Raw genomic sequence first — 20,064 nt, forward strand, 5'->3', positions numbered from 1 at the left:
GGCGGCCGCGCTGGCCGCACTGCCATGCGGTGATGTGCGCATGCGCGCATGTGTTGCGAGCGACCACCGCAACGATCGCTAGCTACCGCCTCGAGTAAAAAGGAGGAAAAGGGGAAAGGTAAAAGTAGCAGATTTTCGGCGCACGCGGCAGGCATGTTTTTAAAGGAGGCGGTGCCTAGGGCTTTCCACTTTTCCCATAGAGTTTCTCACTATAATACCTAGTGAGGAACTCTATGACTTTTCCGGCTCAGCTGTTCCTCTAGGGTTGTTCTACTAACTCTATATATGGTTTTAGTCATATGGTTTTAGTATAGCATTTCGCTTCTACCACGCGCGTCACCAGTTACTAACGTTCTTAGACATACTTCAGTTTCACAGCTCCCTATGCGAGCCCATTGGCCGACGTGGCCGAAACGGGTGTCACTGAAACTACCGGCGCTGCAGTCGCGTCTTTCGTCACGCGCCGCGCATCGTCTGCTCCTGCTGCGACGCGTCGTTTGCACCGACAGGCCTGTAGGCGCTTATCCGACGGTAAATGTAGTTTAGATACGCAGTCTGAGTTTGTGAAAAACCTGCCGCGCTTAAGTGACGGGGACTTTACGGTGTCTATGCACTATCGGCGCTGTAGTGACGCATCTCTCACGCAGCGCGCATCGTCTACTCCTGCGATGTCATCTCTGCGGTGGGTCGTTTTCCCCAACTGGCCTGTGCCGTTCGCTCTTTGACAACTGCGTTTTGGCTGCTGAACAATATTTTATGCCAAGGACCTTTGAATGACATGTCTGGTTAGTCTTTAGAGGCTGCAACTACACCGCAAATGAGCGGTCGTGCACTACGATTCCGCTTTTCAGCCAACTTTTTCCCTATAAAAGCGCTACGGTGCTCCCTTGAGCGGGAGCTTTGTTTTTTGCTGCTTATTCTTAAGATGTGTATTAATTAAAGACGGCGAGTGCCTGTGCAGACGTAGGGACATTAACGCATCACGCCCAGCAGTCGCTTGAGACAACGCTGTGGTGAATTGATCCACTCCCGTCAACGCTTCTTCGCCTAATAAATTTAATTGACACATGTATTTTTTATAGTTGTCCGCGGATATTATGGGACGTGCAAATGAGTTGGAAGTGATCTGTGAGCAGTGACAAGGACGAAGTTAAATACATACGAACAAATATTTATTAAGGTCAAACCTTAATTAATTTTCTTTTTAACGAACAAAACAAACAATAATCACAGTGACACTTTTTATTTACTTTGTGCACAAAAAAGTAATTTTTAGCTACTTTTGCTCAAAGCAATTTTGCTCTCTTTCTGGCTGCTTGCACCTGTTCTGTCAGCGATGCCTCACTGTGCATTTTTTTTTTAAAGAAGTGCATGCGCATGACAAGATAGAACTTGATGACATTTGCAGTCACCTCCTCATAATGATTGTCACATCCTAGTGCCGGCACAGATGCTTTGTCTAGCCCGTCCAGGATGCTCCAAAATAAGTCACCAAAAATTGCGTTACTATCGAGTGTGTGACGAATTATTTCTTCTATGTGTTTTTGATGACGCGTACGTGAACATTCTGAAAGAAGGTTCACGAAAGCACCCTGGCTTGAATGACCTCAGCTCTGTCAAAAGGCTATGCGAGGGTCGTGGGTCACCCGCACTTGGTGGCACAGAAGCACTTTCCAGTGATTCAACACACCGTTCGCAAGACATGGATTTCGTAACTTTCTTCAATGTATATCCAGCCAGGTAGTAGACAACCATTTCTTGTGTTCCTGCTTTCTGGTACCCGTGGTCGCCCAAGTCATCCATGTGGCCTACTGAAAGACTCATCCCACATAGCTTCTTGTATAGCTTTGCTTCAACTGCACCTTTCAGCTCAGTAGCAGCCTTCGCCTTTTGCCGCAGGCTGTCGTGGAGAGACACCAGGGGTGCGATCTTGCACGCGTTCGAAAATAGAACGGAGGCGGTCCGTTCCACCGAGACGCACACGGTTGGTCAGTTTGAACGGTGAAGAACGCCATGACGTCAATTGTGAAGTGATATCTGCTGTCGATCATTCCGTGTTGTTTGCTATCGGACGAACGCAACGGAACGGACCGCCAATTTCGCGACGGGAAGAACGGACCGCCTCCGTTCGAGTTTGGAACGCGTACAAGATCGCACCCCAGTACACCATCGGGAGCGCCAGAGCAATTTCCTCTCACTGCATTTTTCACAGGTGTGAACAAAGACAACACCTATAAATCTGGCTGAATTGAACTACGGATGGGTGGTCATCGTCGCCATGAAATGAACGGACAACTCCGAAAAATTTCTGAAATGAATAAAGAAAGCATTCTGTGAGTGATTTTACCTGCGCACTTCTTAATTTCATGGTGCAGTAATAAAAGTAATCACGATAAGACAAACTTTGCATTTGCGGTTTGTGCATGCATTAAAATTCAACAGCTCTCCACATTTTCAACAAGCATTTGCGCATTACCTCTAGGGGATCTTGGTTGAGCTTCACTGTCAGTATGTAGGGGACACCAGCTTGAGCTCATCAATTATGTCGAGTACCGACATTAGCGTAACACGCAAAGCTTCAGTTGTCTGTCGCGAGGCAAACATAAGCATGTTTCGGTGGTGGTAGTTGTGTTCCGTGATGTTGAGCAGGTCGAGAAACTTCTTGATTATCTGCGCAAATAAATGGATTTATAGTTTGCACTAACTGTAGGGCTTCCATTAAAACGTCATGTACACTGGCTTAAACCGTACGTACCTCAATCTTCGGTGAGCCCTTTCGTATTCCTTCTGCAGGATGCTTTGTGTTGAGTGCATCAAAGACGTCATTCATTGTCATTGTAAACGCTTCTGTTCCCTCCGAGTCTTGGAGGCCTTCAACGCTTTCTGCCCTGTATAACTTCAATCTAATAGCAGTACTGCGGCTGAACTGCTGCGGAAGGCAAACAAAGTGTAACAGTTGTAGTTGAAAAAACTTACAAAGCAACAGAGAGCCACCTTCTATATTTTGGCATATTACTGTTTTTAATCGCTCACCTGTGCAGCGAGTCGCACGTTCATTCTCTGCAAGTTTGTGGGGTTTACATGCGCTGCTGAGAGCTTGGGGACGACTTTGAGATGATGCTTTCTTTCGCACTCATAGAGGAGTTGATAGTGGGCAAAGTTTATGCGGTAATCTCCAGCCTGAAAAACAGTTATCGACGCCAATCAGCACAGGTTATATATGAAATAAACTATGCTAGCTCACCTGTCCATATTTGTGCTTGAGCAAATGGTTGCGTACACACTTCAGGGCATGTGGCACATCACACAGGAAATAAAGGTACGCGCTCTCAGACAGGCATGGATGTGGAATCTTGTGAGAAGGTGAGGTTACGCTGCCGCTGATTCCCATCTGCTGCCACATCGAGTGATTGTTCCAAGCCCCGTCACTGACTACGGCGATCACCATCACCATGTTTATGCAATTGCATTACTGCTTGCAACACCAGCTCTGCTAAAATCTTGCCAGGCGCAGCACCTTTCGTGGCAAAGGTACGTGGCAATCGGTTGCACCCAGCTCTCCAGAAGTGGTACGAACATCAGCACGAGCGCATGATCTGCAAGTTGGTCAGTTCCTTCATTTGAAATACCATCGTAGTCCACAAAACCATCAAGTTTGGAGGTTGACTTGTTGGAATTGTTGAAATTGTACGCCTGGCGTAACTTAATTTCATCCAAAATCAGTGTGCCGAATTTCTTCCCATCTGCTCTGTTGCCCAGCTGTTTTCCAATAGCTTCCATACAGAGAGGATTGAAACCATACTCAATGCATGGTATTGCTTTCAGAATTTGTGTGAGACGGCTCATGGAGGGCAAGGGCAGCATATTCATGTCAGATAGAAGCTTATATGCTCGAGGGCTCGCTATCCTCAGCATTAAAGAAGCCAGTCCGCATTGTACCGCGCGCCACACGGAGACTTTGCTTTCAACTGTTTAAACGATGTCATAAATGCAAGGAAGTTCGGCCAACGCTTCCTCGATTCTGTTATCGGGCATTTCAGAAAGCCTTCTTCAGAGCCAAGATTTCATTCTTTTGCTTTTGATGCGCAGCAGCCGGCCAAAGCAGCCTCTTCTTCGCAAGGCGTAGTTTCTGATATCGCTTGAGCGTTGCGCTCGGAGCCTTAATCCTCAGTTGAAGTTTCCTCTGTAGACGGAGAAAACGCGCGCAGAATAGTTGTTTTGTAAGTACATTGCACTGCTTGTGGTGCATATTATCTGATGTCACCGTGTCACGCTGGCCTGCTTTCACGCCCGCACACATGTTCAAGCTCTCTGCTTCTCTCAGGATTCTTTCCACACTTGCAATGCTAGTCGCAGCTCGAAATAGCTTCCTGTGAATTTTGCTGTAGCCGTTTATGCAGCAAGTACCATCCTCTTCAAGCACAACAGTTTTCATTACTCGCAGATGCCTGGCTACCAGTTGCCTCTATATAAAATATCCCGCATCGCTTCTGTGTTGCGTCGTGCTCAACAATTTCGAACTTCCAGAGCGCAGAAGGCAGTGTCACGTTCGTGAGCTCGTTGAGCACCAGGTGTGTAGCGCATATTTCTGAAGTTCCTTCTTCCAAGCCCAACAGCAGGTTTGAAGTTGAAGCGCTGTCACTACAAGCTTCACCCGATGTAGTTGCCGGCACTTGCGCTCGTTCTTTTGGTGGACGTCGCTTTCGCTTCACATTTTTTGGCTTTGAGATGTTCTCAGGCAGCCCAGGAAAGAGCCGAGGAAGTGCGCCGGGAGCAAGCATCCATTTCCCGCGAGGAATCATTATTTCTTTGTTACCCACAACATGCTTGTAGTATTTCAAAATGTCGTCGTCCTCAAAGTGGCGGTCACACACTTTTGATTTGTTTGTGAGGCGTTTGTCTTTTCGGTGTAGCATGCGCTCCCAACTTTTAAACTCTCCAGCGTCTTGCGGCGGTGCGAAAAATGGTGACAGCGGCATCGTGTCTGAGGCCGCTCGAGCAGCCGGGGGCAAAACAGCACGGCATAGGGAACTTCTTGCTGTCATGAGATGCGGAAACGCTTCTTCAAGAAGCTTTTCAAGAGAGCAAATCGCGACACATCACACAACACCTACAAAACGGAGAAGGATAGCGACTGACGGTGCAGCGCAACAAACATGAAACCAGAAGTGAAAGCAGAAGTCAAGTTTCAAGTTCCTTACCAGAAACGCACTTACAATACATAGCTCAGATATCACAATATTTCACAAAGAGGCTCAAAATTAAGAACTGTGAAATAACTACTTCTCAAAATATAAAACAGAAATCTACTAGAAATGACGCAACTTCTATCAGAAACGAAACAAAAAGTGACAAAAGACGCGATCGCAGCGCCGCTAGTTCGCGTGACCACCACTTCGGCCATCTCCCGAGCGGAGCTGCGAAACTGAAGTATGTCTAAGAACGTTGCCAGTTACCGCCACTGGGCAGATGTCTTCACATTCTAATAAAACATGCTCCATCGTTTCCCTAGCTTTACCGCATCAAGCACATGCTTTCCTTCTTCTATCTCGTGTTCTAAGGCAGCCGATCTCGCTTCGAAAAGTAATGAGCATCCCTTTGAATTATCATAAATTGTTTCATTCCTGATTTCGTTTTTTACTCTTAATTAGTTACTCATGGCAGGTTAATTTTCCATTGCCGCCACCCATAAGATTATTTCTGCTTCTCTGACTTTCTGCTTGATGTTCTTTGTTACTGTGTTGCCCACCCTACAGGCCACTGTTCCTGTTTTATATACGCGCCCTCTCGCGGATGCTGTTGATCCTATGGATGCTGTGCCCACGACCTACTGAACTCCAGACCTGCACAGATCTCCCTCCTCCAGCACGCCTGGTCTAGTTCGCCTCTTTCGCCGCTAGGGAAAGAAGGTACGAGCGGAGTGGCGCTAGTTATAACCTGATCGTTGTCGTCTGCTTCTGCGATCTGTTCAGCGCTTGTCTTGCCATTTGGGAAGGCACAAAGCTCTTGTACTGGCGGTAAATTAATAAATTCACAAATATACAAAAGAAAACATATTTGCGAATGCTTTGCGTTTGAATAGTGATACTACAAGAGGAGGAGCGGTGCAAGAAATGTAAACAACGAGCATAGGTGGCAGCCGCAATGCTAGATCGACGACATAAATTTCCCTTTCCTAGCCTCCATAAGAGACTGAAAAAATTGTCTTAAAAAGATTCATAGGATAATCTAGTTTTTTTAGTTGTTTACAGATAGCCTAGTGTCGTAGATGACATGAGAATTTACTGCTGTGTGCCGTAATGAAAGGCAGTTGACCTGGTAAAAGTATATAGTAAAAGTATTCACGAGTACAAGTCCTTCGCCCGATATGTGCAATAGGTTGATCGATTCTGTTTCAAGGAAAGGTGAGCATACCTTGTTTTTATTGTCGTTGGTTGCCTAGCTCAGTAGAAAGCTCACAAAAAATAAAGCGATCCCAGTGTCATCTCACGGGACTCTTTCCAAACTGTAAAGCTAGCTTTTCTGCGTGGTACGGCGGCACCATTCACTTTTTGAACTCACGACGCATTCACGGACAACATTTAAGAGTTAAAATGAGTGGTAATCGTTCTGTCGTCGAATATTACGGTGGTTTCAAGTTTCTAAAGAGCGCAGAAGCGAATTTTACAACGTGTAGAATAAAACTGTTGTGTACTTTGCGAACTCTATACACAATGTGATTTACAATAATCTTCTTGAAAAAGGCAATAGGAGCGGCTATTTAACGCTATTTTAGAGAGCAGCGGACTACATGCTCCGACATTTTTTAGGTTCGGGCAGTCAACTTTTGGAGCCAAGTGACCGATCAAAGCCTTGTGACATCACTGTCACTGTGTTAGCAAAAATTATCAACTAGACAAGCAGTTCGTCACAACACAACAGCTGCCGTACTAATTACAACGCCGCACAGCCGCCCACCGCGTAGCAGACGAACAGGTTATAAAAGCGCCACCTACGGCCGTCGGTTGAACGAAAGTGGGCGCAAGCTGCTCCCATAGATGCCGGATATCTGTGCAGGTCTGGAGTTCCAGTAGGTCGTGGCTGTGCCTGCGTCCGTCGTGCCGTTAGCGCGGTATGTTTGTTTTGCTAAACTAACGTCGTCGTAACGCATACGTTGTGCTGTGCGTTCCTGACGCCGTTTCGTGTGTCGTGAAAAGCAATTTCTATCTTTTTATTTTTTTAGTAGTTACGAAAATATAACGGCGTCTGCTTGCATTTTCACTCGACGAAAAGTCTATTATGAAGGAGGCGCTGGACGGGAGCAGACAGCGCTCAAAAACGACTGTCTGCCTTCGTCTCGGAGCCTGTTTCGACATGTCTGACAATTGTCTGCCTTATTGCGCGCGTTTTTCGCCCTCAGAAGTGGTCCAAGGTTTTCGAGTGCGCGTTACGAAGCCGTGATTGTCCAAGCCGGATCTGCACTTCGCCGCAGCATGTCTGATGCGCGGGAGCACGCCGCTTCGGAGACGCCGACACGAAACAGATTCAAGATGCAGGCGAGGTACGCGACTTAGTACGCTGAGTTGCCGAGTTGGCGCTTTCTGAATGATGTTGCTGCACAGTCGAAGCTTATAACAGATTACGCCAACTGTATTGTTGAACCTTGACAAATCAGAGGGGGAGATATCTGGATTTATCCCAATTACTCACATGCGCCGCACAGTTAATTTCTTTAGCCAAATGATAATTTTCACGCCTCGTTGTGCCATCGTTCCTCAATTCAAATGTTCAGTATTCACATGTGGTTTCCTTACCTGCAATAAAAAGGATTTATGGAATTTATTTTCGCGCAAGGGTGACATATGGTGCAAAGAGGAATGTATAAGCAAGGACATTCCATATGACCGAGTCACAGAAGTACGACGCGGACACAGCGCTGTGTCCGCGTCGTACTTCTGTCTCTCAACTTCCTCATTGCAAAACTTTGATGTCTTGTTATGTGGGACCTAGAATTGGGTAAATATATATAGACACACGCCAGCTAAAGAAGATACCTTTCAATAGTTCTTTGTAGTGTCTATAAGCACAATGCCGCTTCAAATCTGACTGAGTACGCAGGCTAACTCTTTATATAAAAAGCCGTAATTTGTGCGGCAAGATTTTTTTCCTGTGTACAACAATAATAACATACATTTCGATTTCATAATATACATTTCACATAGCTTTTCGTTCATTTTTCTGGTACTCCTCTTTTTCTCTGAAGACGTAAACACTCATACCACCGCTTCTTGCAGGTGGTCCCGATCCAGCCTTGGTGCTGCCAATCGCCCATTCAGCTCACCGGTGAGATGTGCAATATTGTGTGTCACGCATAAAAAGAAGTGGGGTGAATGATAAACTCGTAACTGTGTGAGCGCTGCCCACAACTATCACCAGAAAACCAGTGCACAATCGCCAGCAAAAGTTTGGAGGACACAGGTGCTGCACAAATATATAGATATCTTTTTTTTTTAATTAACTGTAAGCGTGTAGCCTAAAGTCATGCCATACAGCATGCATGTGCATGTCCAAATACCAAACCACATAGCCATATCAGAACAAAAATTGATTTTTTTCACTGATGCTGTGATCTTGTAAATTTTGTTTGCAGGGGTACATAGAGAGCTGTAGAGCTGCAAGTGTGTAGCTGCCTTGTCTTTTGTTCATTGTGATCCGGAGGCCATATTGTTTATGTAAGGATATTGTTTTCCTTTGATTAATTTCTTATCACCCATTGCAGCGAGTAGCTGATGGTACTGGTAATAGTGGTGACCCGGCATCATTCCAGCCTCTGACAGAGGGCAAAAAGAATGGAAAGTGAAAAGAATTGCTGCATAATATGGCACTAGGTCTTTGTACGGAGGGGTGCATAAATGATCGTGTTTTTTCTCCTTTTATTTTCTTACAATGAATGTGAGATTTTTTTCTTTTTTGAAGTTTCTTGAAGCCTGCACCCATGAGCTTGTATGGGCTTGATTTGTTGTAAAACACAAGCACATACACAAGGGCTGGTAACAATGAAGGACTGAAATGCAGAAAGAAACAAAAAGGAATTAAAATTATTTGAAAAAAAAGAAAACTTAACAAGTGCATGTGTGCTACTCTTCTAAATGTTTTAAAGCTATAACTAAATTCTACATGTACTAAACAAACATATCTGCTATTGCTTAAAGTAGTGCGCCATCTGTTGACCTCCTTACACCAACTACCAAGCACTATTGTTACGCAGTGGTGTAGTGGTCAGCGTATCCAGCTCCCAAGTGCACATTGCTATGGTTACATGACTTCGAATCCCAGTGACAATGGCAGACTAAGTTTTAAGTGCTTATTGGCTACTGCACACTCAATTTTGTCAGCAATTAAGTGTGGGCATGTCATGGGGATGGCTTGAACCGCACTGCCACCTCTCAATACATTAGTGGTTCAGTTTGTATCACGTCGTGTCGACTAGACATTAAGAGCGCCTTGCATTTCTGAAGGATAGACTGACGGTGATCACAGTGGCTGTTGCATTTCAGATGAAGGCTACGCCTGTAAGCAGTGAAAGTGTCGAGGACTTGCGCAAGAAGCTGGCTGACCTCCGCCACAAGAGTCGCTTCCTGGATGAGCAGATTGAACAGCTCAAGGCAGAGTAAGTGAGCCTGTGCAGCACTCCCAACTTCGGACAAAGGCCTCTCCTAGAGGTCTCTAGTTACTTCCTCCTTTGGCTCAACTAAAGAACGCTCTATGCTGGCACATATTTAAATTTCACTGCTCCATCTAATACTCTGCTACTTTCAACTGGGTTTGCCTTCCCTTCTCACCCCATTCTGTTACTGTAAATAGACTGCTCGTTATCTGCTCTACGTGTCGCATGACCTGCTTCTTCCTGTTCATTTCAACCAGAGTATAAGCTTTACCTGCATTTGCTTCCTGGTCTATATTTTCATCTTTCAATGTCATAGGTTTACCACTGTCATTTTCCTTTGCATCACTTATTGCTCTGTTCTTAGCTTTATTTCTTAGTCTCAGCATATTGACCTGTAGGTTAGTTGGCAGAATACAGTGACCACGTGAAGTGTTTCAGCAATGACCATCTCTGACAGCTAAGATAGTGACAGCTTTACCCATAATGCCAAGAAGCTACGTGATTGCAGTTGCAATTATTATATGCAGTGAGCCTTGCACCGTTTCGTAAGATATCGGTACGAGTAAAAATTTGCAGCTGCCTGTAAGCAATTTTCTATTGAGAAGAAGGCAACTTGAATCACAACGGAAATGACAGTCCAAAATCAAGAAAGGGGCTGACAGATGGAAAAGTACACTGTGGTATAAAGTTTGTAAATAGGGATAAGGTGCCTCAGAAAGGCTGGCCAACGTTTCGATAGGAGGACCTATCTTCGTCAAAGGTGGCCTCATCATCCTCGGCATGTTAGTTTTAAAGGGTTAGTGCAGTGACGTCATGTGCGTTAGGTGTCGGCGAGGGTTGGTTGTAAAGGGAGAGACATCAGAGGTAATGAGCGCTGTCGCCTGACATCTGTGAGCGTCGTTCCCAAGACGAGGCGACAAGAGCGGGAGAGTGGGAAGGTGGGCAGAAAAGAAAGAAAAGGGGAGAGAACAAATGGGGGGGGCACCAAGAGGGGAAAAAAAGAGAAATAAGAAGAAGAAAAAAAGAGAAGGGTGCATGAAAGGGCTTAGGGAAGTGAGAGGTTAGGGAGCATTCAGGGTTGTCGTTGGCGGCATGTCTTTGTGGCATTAGAAGAGCCGGTCAGGCAGTCAGTGCACATGTAACACAAAAGACCCCCCCCTCCCCCCCCCCCCCCCCCAAAAAAAACATGAGTTTAAAGAGTGACTTGAGTAGCATAGCAGCAATGCGTCAAGTAATTTTGAAGTAGTTAAGATGGCGACGAGGAGTATGGCGTGTAATCTATGGGGTAACTGAAAGGCAGCGGCATGATCTTTCAAGGGACGTTATCCCCAGTAACTCAACATAGGTGTCGTTACGGCGGTATACAGAAATGGCGATACCCTGTGTGGCTGAGGCGCCGAAAAAGGTATACCGACGTCTGGGACTTCGGAATGTGTTGGTGAGGGTGTTTCAAGAAACATATAATAAAAAACAGAAAAAAAATGAAAAAATAGAAGGGGAACTGAAACCAGAATAACAAATAGGAGGGTGACATGCGCAGAAGCTGGCGGGAGCAGGTGTACATGGGAAAAGGGGGTCGTACAGTTGATATAAACATAAAAACTTGAAAGAGTATATTAAATTGAGTAGTAGGCAGGAAAGAATTTTCGAAATGGAGGAATAGATGAGCTTAAGAATTAAGGTTAGCTGGTGGCATAATGTGTTTTGTGTCTCGGTTGATGATATGAGAATTTAAGATTTAAATTACCGCTTTTAAAGATTCTAAGTTGCCACGTACCATATTAATTCCCGTCGGGTGTAGGCAATTAAACTTTTGTATGAGGAATGATTCCGTATATTTCCTTTTGCAAGGTGAACGGAAATTTGTTTGTAGTATATAGAGCCTTGCTTTGTCAAATATATGACCTTCTTCATTAACGTGGCTTGCTACTGCTTTAGGTAAATTGTGTTTTGTGTCCGCGCAGTGACCGTTGAGTCTTGTATGAATTTGTTGTCCAGTCTCACCTATGTATTGTTTGCTCCAAGTGGCACATTCTAGACAGTAGACTACGTTGCTTGATGTGCAGGTCAAAGCCGAAATTACCTTGTGTGCGTAATTCGACACTGTACTTTTTACTGTAGCAGTAGATTGAATATGTTTGCATGTAGAGCACCTGGGGTGGCCACAGGAACCGGTTCCCAACTTCGTCTTTGTTCTTAGTTTGGCATGCACAAGAATATTTTTAAAATTAGTGTTGCATCTGTAGGCTACTCTGGGCGGGTCGGGAAAAATCTTATTAAGTTTCTGGTTGCTGGTGAGAATTGGGCAGTATTTAGTGAGGATGTTATTCACGTTTGGGAGTGCGTTTGAGAATTTAGTGGTATGAAGAGGCATTGGTGTTCATGTGAACCTCGGGCGGGGCTTGAGGACCTCGGCTCGATCAAGTTTGCATTGCAGCTGTGCAGGCTTTTTGAAGGTCACTGTTTGGGTGGTTCCTGCTTGATAGGGTTTCTTTAAGGTGATCGAGTCTATCTTGTAGTCTTAGTTTTCAACGCAAATGCAACGTAGTTGTGTGGCCTGGCCTGTAAAGATGCCTTGTTTGCAATGTCTGGGATGGTGGCGGGTATATTCTAGGTACTGTTGTTTGTCGAAAGGTTTCCTATACAGTGTTGTCTTTAGTGCCACATTGTCCAAGTGTATTGTTGTGTCCAGAAGGTTTATGCGCTCAGTTGAGAATTCTGATTTGAATTTCATTGTTGGATGAAAAGAGTTTAGAAATGCTACGTATTTATCTAGGCTGTCTTGACCATGTCCCCATATTATGAATATGTCGTCTATGTATCGTAAGTATGTGTGGGGCTTGTCAGTGCAGTGCGATAGGAAATCTCTTTTTAGAATCCCCATGAATATGTTCGCGTAGGTTAGTGCAAAAGGCGTACCCATGCTTGTACCATGCATCTGCAGGTAGTAACTCTCCTCAAATTCGAAGCAGTTATGTGTTAGAACTAATTCAAGGAGAAACAAGTAGACTTCAGTAGTGTGTTGTGCATTCTGTTGAGACAGCATTTGTTTTATCAAAGATAAACCATCAGGGATTGGAATGTTGGTATACAGGGCCATGATGTCTAGTGTTGCAAGAATTATGTTTTGGGGTAGTGTGCCTTTGCTATTAATGTCCTGTATAATTCTCAGCAGGTGGGGCGTATCTTGTACAAATGACGGAAGTGCTTTTGGCAAGTCACCAAGGAAGTGGTTAAGGAATGTGGAGATGCTCTCTGTCGGGGTGTTGTTGTTTGATACCATCCTGCGACTTGGGATAAAAGTGGTGTATAGTTCAGTGGATGGAATTTTATGAATTTTAGGAAGGATGTAGAAATGCCCGGCAGTTTTGTTGCTTGGTTTAAGAAATTTGTATTCTGACGAGCAATTCATCAGCCAAAAGCGATTTCAGCCTGTAGGTAATTGTCACTGTGTAGGATAATGTCGGATCATTATCTAGCTTACGGTAATGTTCTGGGTTGTTTAGTTGTCTGTAAGCCTCGTGCTTGTATTTTTCTACTGGCCAAATAACTATACTTCCACCCTTATCTGCTTCCTTAATAACAATGTCATTCCGGCAACTAAAATTTGTAATGATATGACTCTCTGACGCAGTTATGTTTCTAGGTTGCTTAGATGTCTTGGATTGGCCTATAATGTCATTACTGACAGTTTTAAGGTATATGTCAAATTCTATGGCTTGTTCTGGTTCGCGAGTCCAAGTGGATTGGGCTCTAAGTGGTGTCGTCCCGATGTCTGGTGTGTCTGCGAAAAAGTGTCTGGTATGCATTCGTCGGGGAAATTCTGAGAGGTCCTTGTGAAGCTTGAATTGATTTATTGTGTTGGTCATGGGACAAAAATTTGGGCCCTTGCTGAGTACGCCTATTCCTCTTTTACTTAATGTTTTTGAAATGTCTACAACATTGGAGTGGTTTAATTTTGATGAAGTTTCCGTCGCGTCTGGTACTTCCAAACTTAAAGTTTGCTTTTTCCCTTTGTTTTTGAACCAATTTTCTAGACTGTTTTTCGTTGTAATGCTCGAAATCTTTCTTCTCATGTGGTGTCGGAGCTATGTTCTGAAGTCTGTGGTGAAAACGACAAGGCCGCCTTTGGTGACGAGGCCGCCTTTGACAAAGATAGGTCCTCCTATCGAAACATTGGCCAATCTTTCTGAGGCACCTTATCCTTGTTTATAAACTTTATACAACTGAAATGACAGCGTGCTAGAAGATGAAGGAGATGCCAATGCCAGCACGATCCTGTAGAAAGTAGGTGAAGCCAAGTGGGCATCAGCCACTCATTGCAGCAGTAGGTGTGTGCACACCCTTCGTGTGTAGTCTTCTTGGGTGTATCTTTGGTGGAATGGCTAAGAGGCAAAATCTTTAACTGGCAATTTGTTGCATTGGAAATCACACGAATCACAATCACAGTGAATCTTCACAAAGGTACTGTAGATTTCTATAACATCTTGTTTATAAGCTTCTTGCAAAGCACTTTGGGATTCATACAACAGACAGCAGTGACTTGAGCGGACATCAATACAATCAAGAGAGGGAGCTCATAACGGCTGTGGTCATAAAAGGTGACACGAAACAAAATGATTATTTTTGCTGACCAAGATTCGTAGCAGCGGTGGACATCAGAACTTGTGTTGTAATAGTCTCTATGTTTATTAATTGTTACATTCACTAATTAACTTTATTTTGACTAAATTGCTTTAAATTAATAATGTATGGGGATGTAATTGCAGAATTGAAGTCCGGCGTCATCAGAAACATAACCATTTGCTGGAGATTGTGTGCTAGCAAACACGGAAGCTATAGTTGTCAATGTGCCCTGCATTTTCTGTTAGCGTTCCTTCGTCGCTCTTGGGCATCTTCGTTTGATACCAAGCTCTAAAGGTTACCATAAGTGCACTGTGGAATGAAGAAACAGAAAGGAAAGAGTGATTGGCAGGGCATTGCCATCGGCACCACCCCAGCTAAGAGGAGCTGGTAAGCTGAAGGGGAATGAAGAATGGCACTCGTCAGGTCATTGTTTGTTGTTATATCATTATGATGCACTCAATATATTATCGTTCACATTAGTTCCTTTCAAAAACTTGTTCAAGAATATATATTCTTTAAAAAAGGCATTGCACTAATTCTGGTTTTTTCAGGTTTCAAGAAAAAAGTTTAAATGCACCTTTAGTGAAAAAAAAAAAAACTCGGAAAGAACAAAAACTACATAAAATGAAACCTGTGTGCTTCAATGCTTTTTTAAGCCTCTGTATTGTTCTCTGTAACAATACATTGTTAGTGTTTGGTTTAACGGGTATAGGACACTGTATTCGTCCTTGTGATTCCTTGTCCTGGAACATGGCATCACCATCTTGGTCTAAGAGGTTGCGAGGCGCCGTAGGGATATCTTAAATTATCTGTGTTGGAAATCCCTTTCAGATGCAGTAGCTCCTATCAGAAGCAGATTAAAATTTGATCTGACAGGTTCACATTGTGTCCTTTTCCAGGCAACACCATTGGTCAGTTTTCAAAGTGAGTTGAATATTTTGGGCAGTTATCAGGGATAGCAGCGGCTTGCAATTGAATTTTGGCACTCTTGCACCACGTGATGCCTTAACAGTAGCACTCATTGCTAGATGACACAATTCGATCGGCGCTTTTAAAACCTGCAAAGTTTTGTGCTGAGTGGGTACCTAGTACTGCACAGCTTGTAATACTACTGCACCTAGGTATCTCCAATGCTTTACTACTGGTGACTTTTTGATATCACATCGTTAGGTTCAGAGTGCTTTGCTTTGTTCAGAGTGCTTCCCTGTCTTTTTGAGGTATTTAGGCCACAAGGCCTTGGCGGTATAGGAAAGGCTGCATAGGCGAGCCATAGGGTACGCCTTATGATATGTGGGAAGGAAACCACAGGGACCTATTCCTACTAATAACTTATCGACTCCCATATTCAATCACATCATATGATATATGGGAAAAACAGGTTCTTAAACAGTCGACTTTCGTCATTTCGATGGAAGTGACAAAACTGGTCGAAATATCCGGTGAGTCTAATTAAACAAACGACAGAAAAAACGCAAAACTTGCCGTTAATCACTTGACAGTATTTGCCTTTAAGGTTAGCTTCGCCACAATGCAGCCATGTCTTGGGGGAAGCATAGCAAGCGGGGGGGGGGGGGGAGGAGGTGCAACTGTTATAGGACATAGCACGTGTTTCTTAATTTACACCTGTGCCATCTCCGGTCACAGAACGAACACCGAGAGGCCAAATAAACTACTGATTGGCCTTCAGAGATTCAGATAGACCCCCGCTCTTTTGATGGCCTTAAACGTCCTCTCAACTTCCGGAGTTTTTCATCTTACCGCTAGCTTCCCCAAAACACAGATGGTTTTTCTCCACTTCTCGGTGCATGGTGTGTATAATTAAGGAACGCGTGCTAGGCTCCGTTAACAGTCTCGTATACGAAACACGCATGGCGAGCGAAACAAGGGCTCAAATCGCTGCAGCAATGTCACAACTAGCTCTGAATGGCTGACAGTAAGCTTATTATGGATCTAAGTGCTCGTACTGTGACTTGGAAACGGCGCTTGCGCGTCTGTATAATTGAGGAACCTGTACTATATCCAGTGACAGTGGCCGCTTTCCTTTCAGGGTATGTTTCACCTCATAACACGGATGCATTGCGGCGAGTCTGAGTAGTCAAGTTCGAATTATCCAGCAAAGGCCAATTTTGAGATCGGAATAGTTTAGGCCCATAGAAATGTACAGGCGCCGGCCAGAACCTTAGGTCGGGATCTAATTAAGCGGGGTCGAATTAACAGAATCCTGCCGTATAGGATCCCACATGTTTCATATTGGATATGGGAGTTATGGGGCATATGGAGTTTATCAATGGATATGGTTCTCCATGTGGAGAACTGCTACTGAAAGCTTAAAAAAACACATTGCTGGGCTAGCTGGTGCATGTTTTCTTACCAGAATGTGGCCCAGCAAAAGGACGCAGTTGAGAGAGCCAACATGGACAGAAGCGTAGACTGTTGGGCCAGTTGGTCAATCATGTAGTGTTGGTGAGCAGAAATACGAGTGGGAACGTGTCCACTACGGGTGGGTGGTGTCTAGTACGGATGGGTGGGTGTCCACTCCACTTCATCCCACCGGTATTTCCGCTCAACGACACAAGATGGACAGACGCACACTTCCAACTAATTTACTTGCAGAAGAGGCTCTCTATTCATGTCTCTATGCACATGTTCTGCATATACGTATATACTCTGTCTTCTGAAACTAAATTAGTTGGAAGTGTGTGCCTGCCCATCTCAGTTCTCTCATCTGGGTTCTTTTGCTGCACCATAATTCTGGTCAAAAAACATGCCTGAAAGACAAAGATGATGAGTATAAAGCTAGAGTTTGGGGCAGTGGTGTCTCACATTTGCAATCTCTTGCCTACATCACATGCCGAATTTTTGTGTAATTCCCCTTTAACAAAAGACTCCTTCCTCAGCTAGGTGATGTCCTGCAATGGGCTTGCTCTTTCTCTCGCTTGCCATAGCGTGCTGCATTAATGATCACAGTACCTTGACCATTCATGTAATTTTCGTTTCTGCTTCTTCAGAGGCTGCACCGTAGAAGAGCTTCCTTGGCACATGGAGCAACTGCATACTTACAACCAGATTAAGGACATTGCTCATCACGTCATTGGCAGCCTGGGTGAGTCAAACTCCCTGTCTTCTGACCTCAGAGGTTGATTATTGTTGTTGTTTATCTTGTTCGTGCAAAAATGGCATTTTATGCATGGGGCACTTTGGTTTGTCCACAGTTTTACTAGGCTGGATATGGTAACTGGAAGCTTTTACCCATGAGAATTCTTTTTTGGCACTTGCAGCAGTTGAATGGTTGATTGCCTGAGATCCCTGTGTATCAATTCCAAGAGCCAATGTCAGCACCATCAATTTTGTGGATGCTTAAAGCAGTACTGAAAATTTTGTGTCCCACTTTTCCTGCTTTTTTAGGTAGCTGTCCACTCCATAAAATTAGAATTCGAAGCCTCAGTTCCTTGAGAATGCCACAAATAATTCATTACAGCGTCTTCCATGCAAGCAGTTCAAAATGCGCATCAAATGTAGCGTGGCTTCGAACGTGATAAAGGAGACTTCATATCACTGAAAACAGAGGTGATGGTCACGTGGTATCACAACTCGAGAGCGCAATGGTCATCCTGGTGTGGTAGTTCAAGGTCATATAGTGAGCATGTTTCCAAAAGCTACTAAATATGCCCTTCCTATTGTGTGCTTCTCATAGAAGCACAGAGGGACACACAATCCTCTCTTGCCCCACCGAGTGCTCAATAGACTGCTTTTTGGCTGCACAGTCATAATGGGTGTGTATGTGTGAGTGATGCTTGTTACCGGAAGACTGCCACATCAGGTTTTGGTGACTCCCTTTTCACATCCAAAGCTGCGCTGCACTTAGCGCGCATTTTGAAGTGGTCGCATTAAAGGGTAACATTATTCATTTCTTCTGCACTCTCGAGGAGCTCGGGCTCCATAGCATGATTGATGGGTTAATGGCAATACAATAAAGGCACAACCCCCCCCCCCCCCAAAAAAAAAAAAAAACTTTGCTGTCAGGAGTTCTTTAATGTGGAAGTAGCCTTCTCAAGTAGTCTTTTCCAGAGATATGGTAGATTAATTAATTTAATCCTGTAAACAATCAAACATATCACAAAGAATAATGCCCTTAAAAAGGCACTATTATTACATGAATGAGAAGATATATGAGATTTGCCTCCAGGGCTTTCCTTCAAGCATGTCCCTTCGATCAATACATCTGTATACATTTTGCGCTTCTAGCTTGCGAAATAAAGGATAGCAAATGTAAACACATTTGATAAAAATGAGCTTGCACACTTGTGCATGCTTATCAGCACTGCCAGGTACTTGAAAGCATGCCGAAGAATTCCATCCACTACCATTTCTGTAGTGAAAAATCTTTTCTGGCACTTAATGGTGAAGTAAAGCATGAAGGCAGATATGCACACGCTCAAAGAACAGCATATGTTCTGAGTGAGTTCCTTCCAACCTCATGTACATATTTCTTCCTTTTTATTACAAATGTGTCAGCAGGAGTAATCAAGTTCCGCAGCATCCAGTAGCATCCTTGAAGCAGGCCGTGTTTGATAACATGGTGGTCCTCTGTGTCCACAAATGACAAGCTGCAGCTCACCGAGTGTGCTGCGCTGCATCAATTCTGTTTTGTCTGCACTAGGACTCTATAGATGTTTGGATGGAAATGGAGACACAAGATTCATTATTGTATCCTGCGTTGCAAAGCCATCTCAATTCCTTCTTCAGGGGTGACGACCATAGAGCAGGGTGTCTACCAAACCGGAAAACCTATTTCCAGGGATTTTGAATAGTCTGGAAATACTCAGGGAAAACTCGGGGAATTTGTCCTTCTATCAGGGAAAATTATCCAGTTTTATTGAAAGGTAATGGTGGCTCGAGTAACAGAGAGGAATCCTAACGAATCGTCTTTGACGCCGTGTCGTCGGCTGGTGGAGTTGCCAGTGTACAGTCAACGGCCGAGTTTCCGGACGCCCGGCTGACGCCTTCGCGGCACCACCACGTACCCTATAGAGTCAAGAACGTCTGAAATTTCGGGTGCAAGAACCCTTCACAGTCCGATTTTCCGGACTTTTTGCTGTGGCCGCAGGTCCGAAACGGCATTAACCAAAGCCACGGCTGCTGGATAAAAAAAAATATGGCTGTGGCTTAGCTAAGGTTAAGCCCAGGATGCGAAGCATACTAGCCTTTATTTTAACGTGACAGCGTTAAGGAGCTCGTGTTGCAGAAAAGCCGGTGTCGTCGGCGTCGGCTCAGGCGTGCGGCGCTTGCTCAGGCGCACATTTCGTTGTCGCGCCGAACGCTGCGTTGCTCGACGCTCACCGCGTCCGATGCGGGGGGCGACGCCGCGAGCGACGGCGCGAGTTGGAGCCCCGTTTCTCCTCTGTCGTGACGTCACTGTGTCACGTGGTATTGAAGGCGACACCGCCGCGCCTGAGGAGCTGGGTTGAGCTCTCGTAATATGCTTCGCATAAAAGAAAAGGTTTCTTTTTTATCCAGCGGCCGTGCCAAAGCCACCACCGCCGCCATTTTGATTATCTTGCCGCCTTGAACCGGTGCTCTCGCAGGGGCAACGCTAGGCCTAGCTGTTTCGACGTTCGCTATTAAGCTTCTTACCGTTCTGTGCCGTGTCTTTCATTGAAAGAATTCCCTACTGTCAGCAATGGCACCGATTCCGCCTTTGGGGTCCTCGCGCCTGGCTTTGAAGCTCGGAAAGTACGGCGCGTTGCGTAATGCCGGTTCCCGAAAGTAAGCTTCGCTGCAATACAGCAGTG

The 20,064-nt window shown here is 44.8% G+C and overlaps 1 protein-coding gene across 2 annotated transcripts in view; it reads left to right on the forward strand.

Moving 5' to 3' along the window:
- Nucleotides 1–7,050: 7,050 nt before the first annotated feature.
- The window catches only part of LOC135914764 (DNA repair protein SWI5 homolog), a 65,986-nt gene continuing 52,972 nt past the window's right edge, over nucleotides 7,051–20,064 (forward strand). Inside the window, exons 1-5 of one of the 2 annotated variants that reach the window (XM_065447683.1) lie at nucleotides 7,051–7,111; nucleotides 7,400–7,540; nucleotides 8,274–8,322; nucleotides 9,537–9,649; nucleotides 17,281–17,375. In XM_065447683.1, coding sequence (XP_065303755.1) covers nucleotides 7,473–7,540; nucleotides 8,274–8,322; nucleotides 9,537–9,649; nucleotides 17,281–17,375 — 325 coding nt within the window. In that variant the 5' untranslated portion in view covers nucleotides 7,051–7,111; nucleotides 7,400–7,472. Of the gene's footprint in view, nucleotides 7,112–7,399; nucleotides 7,541–7,918; nucleotides 7,996–8,273; nucleotides 8,323–9,536; nucleotides 9,650–17,280; nucleotides 17,376–20,064 lie in introns of those variants that run through there. The other variant, XM_065447684.1, reaches the window with a different exon arrangement.

Source organism: Dermacentor albipictus, unplaced genomic scaffold (genome assembly GCF_038994185.2).
Source record: "Dermacentor albipictus isolate Rhodes 1998 colony unplaced genomic scaffold, USDA_Dalb.pri_finalv2 scaffold_14, whole genome shotgun sequence".
Classification (NCBI taxonomy): Eukaryota; Metazoa; Arthropoda; class Arachnida; order Ixodida; family Ixodidae; genus Dermacentor; species Dermacentor albipictus.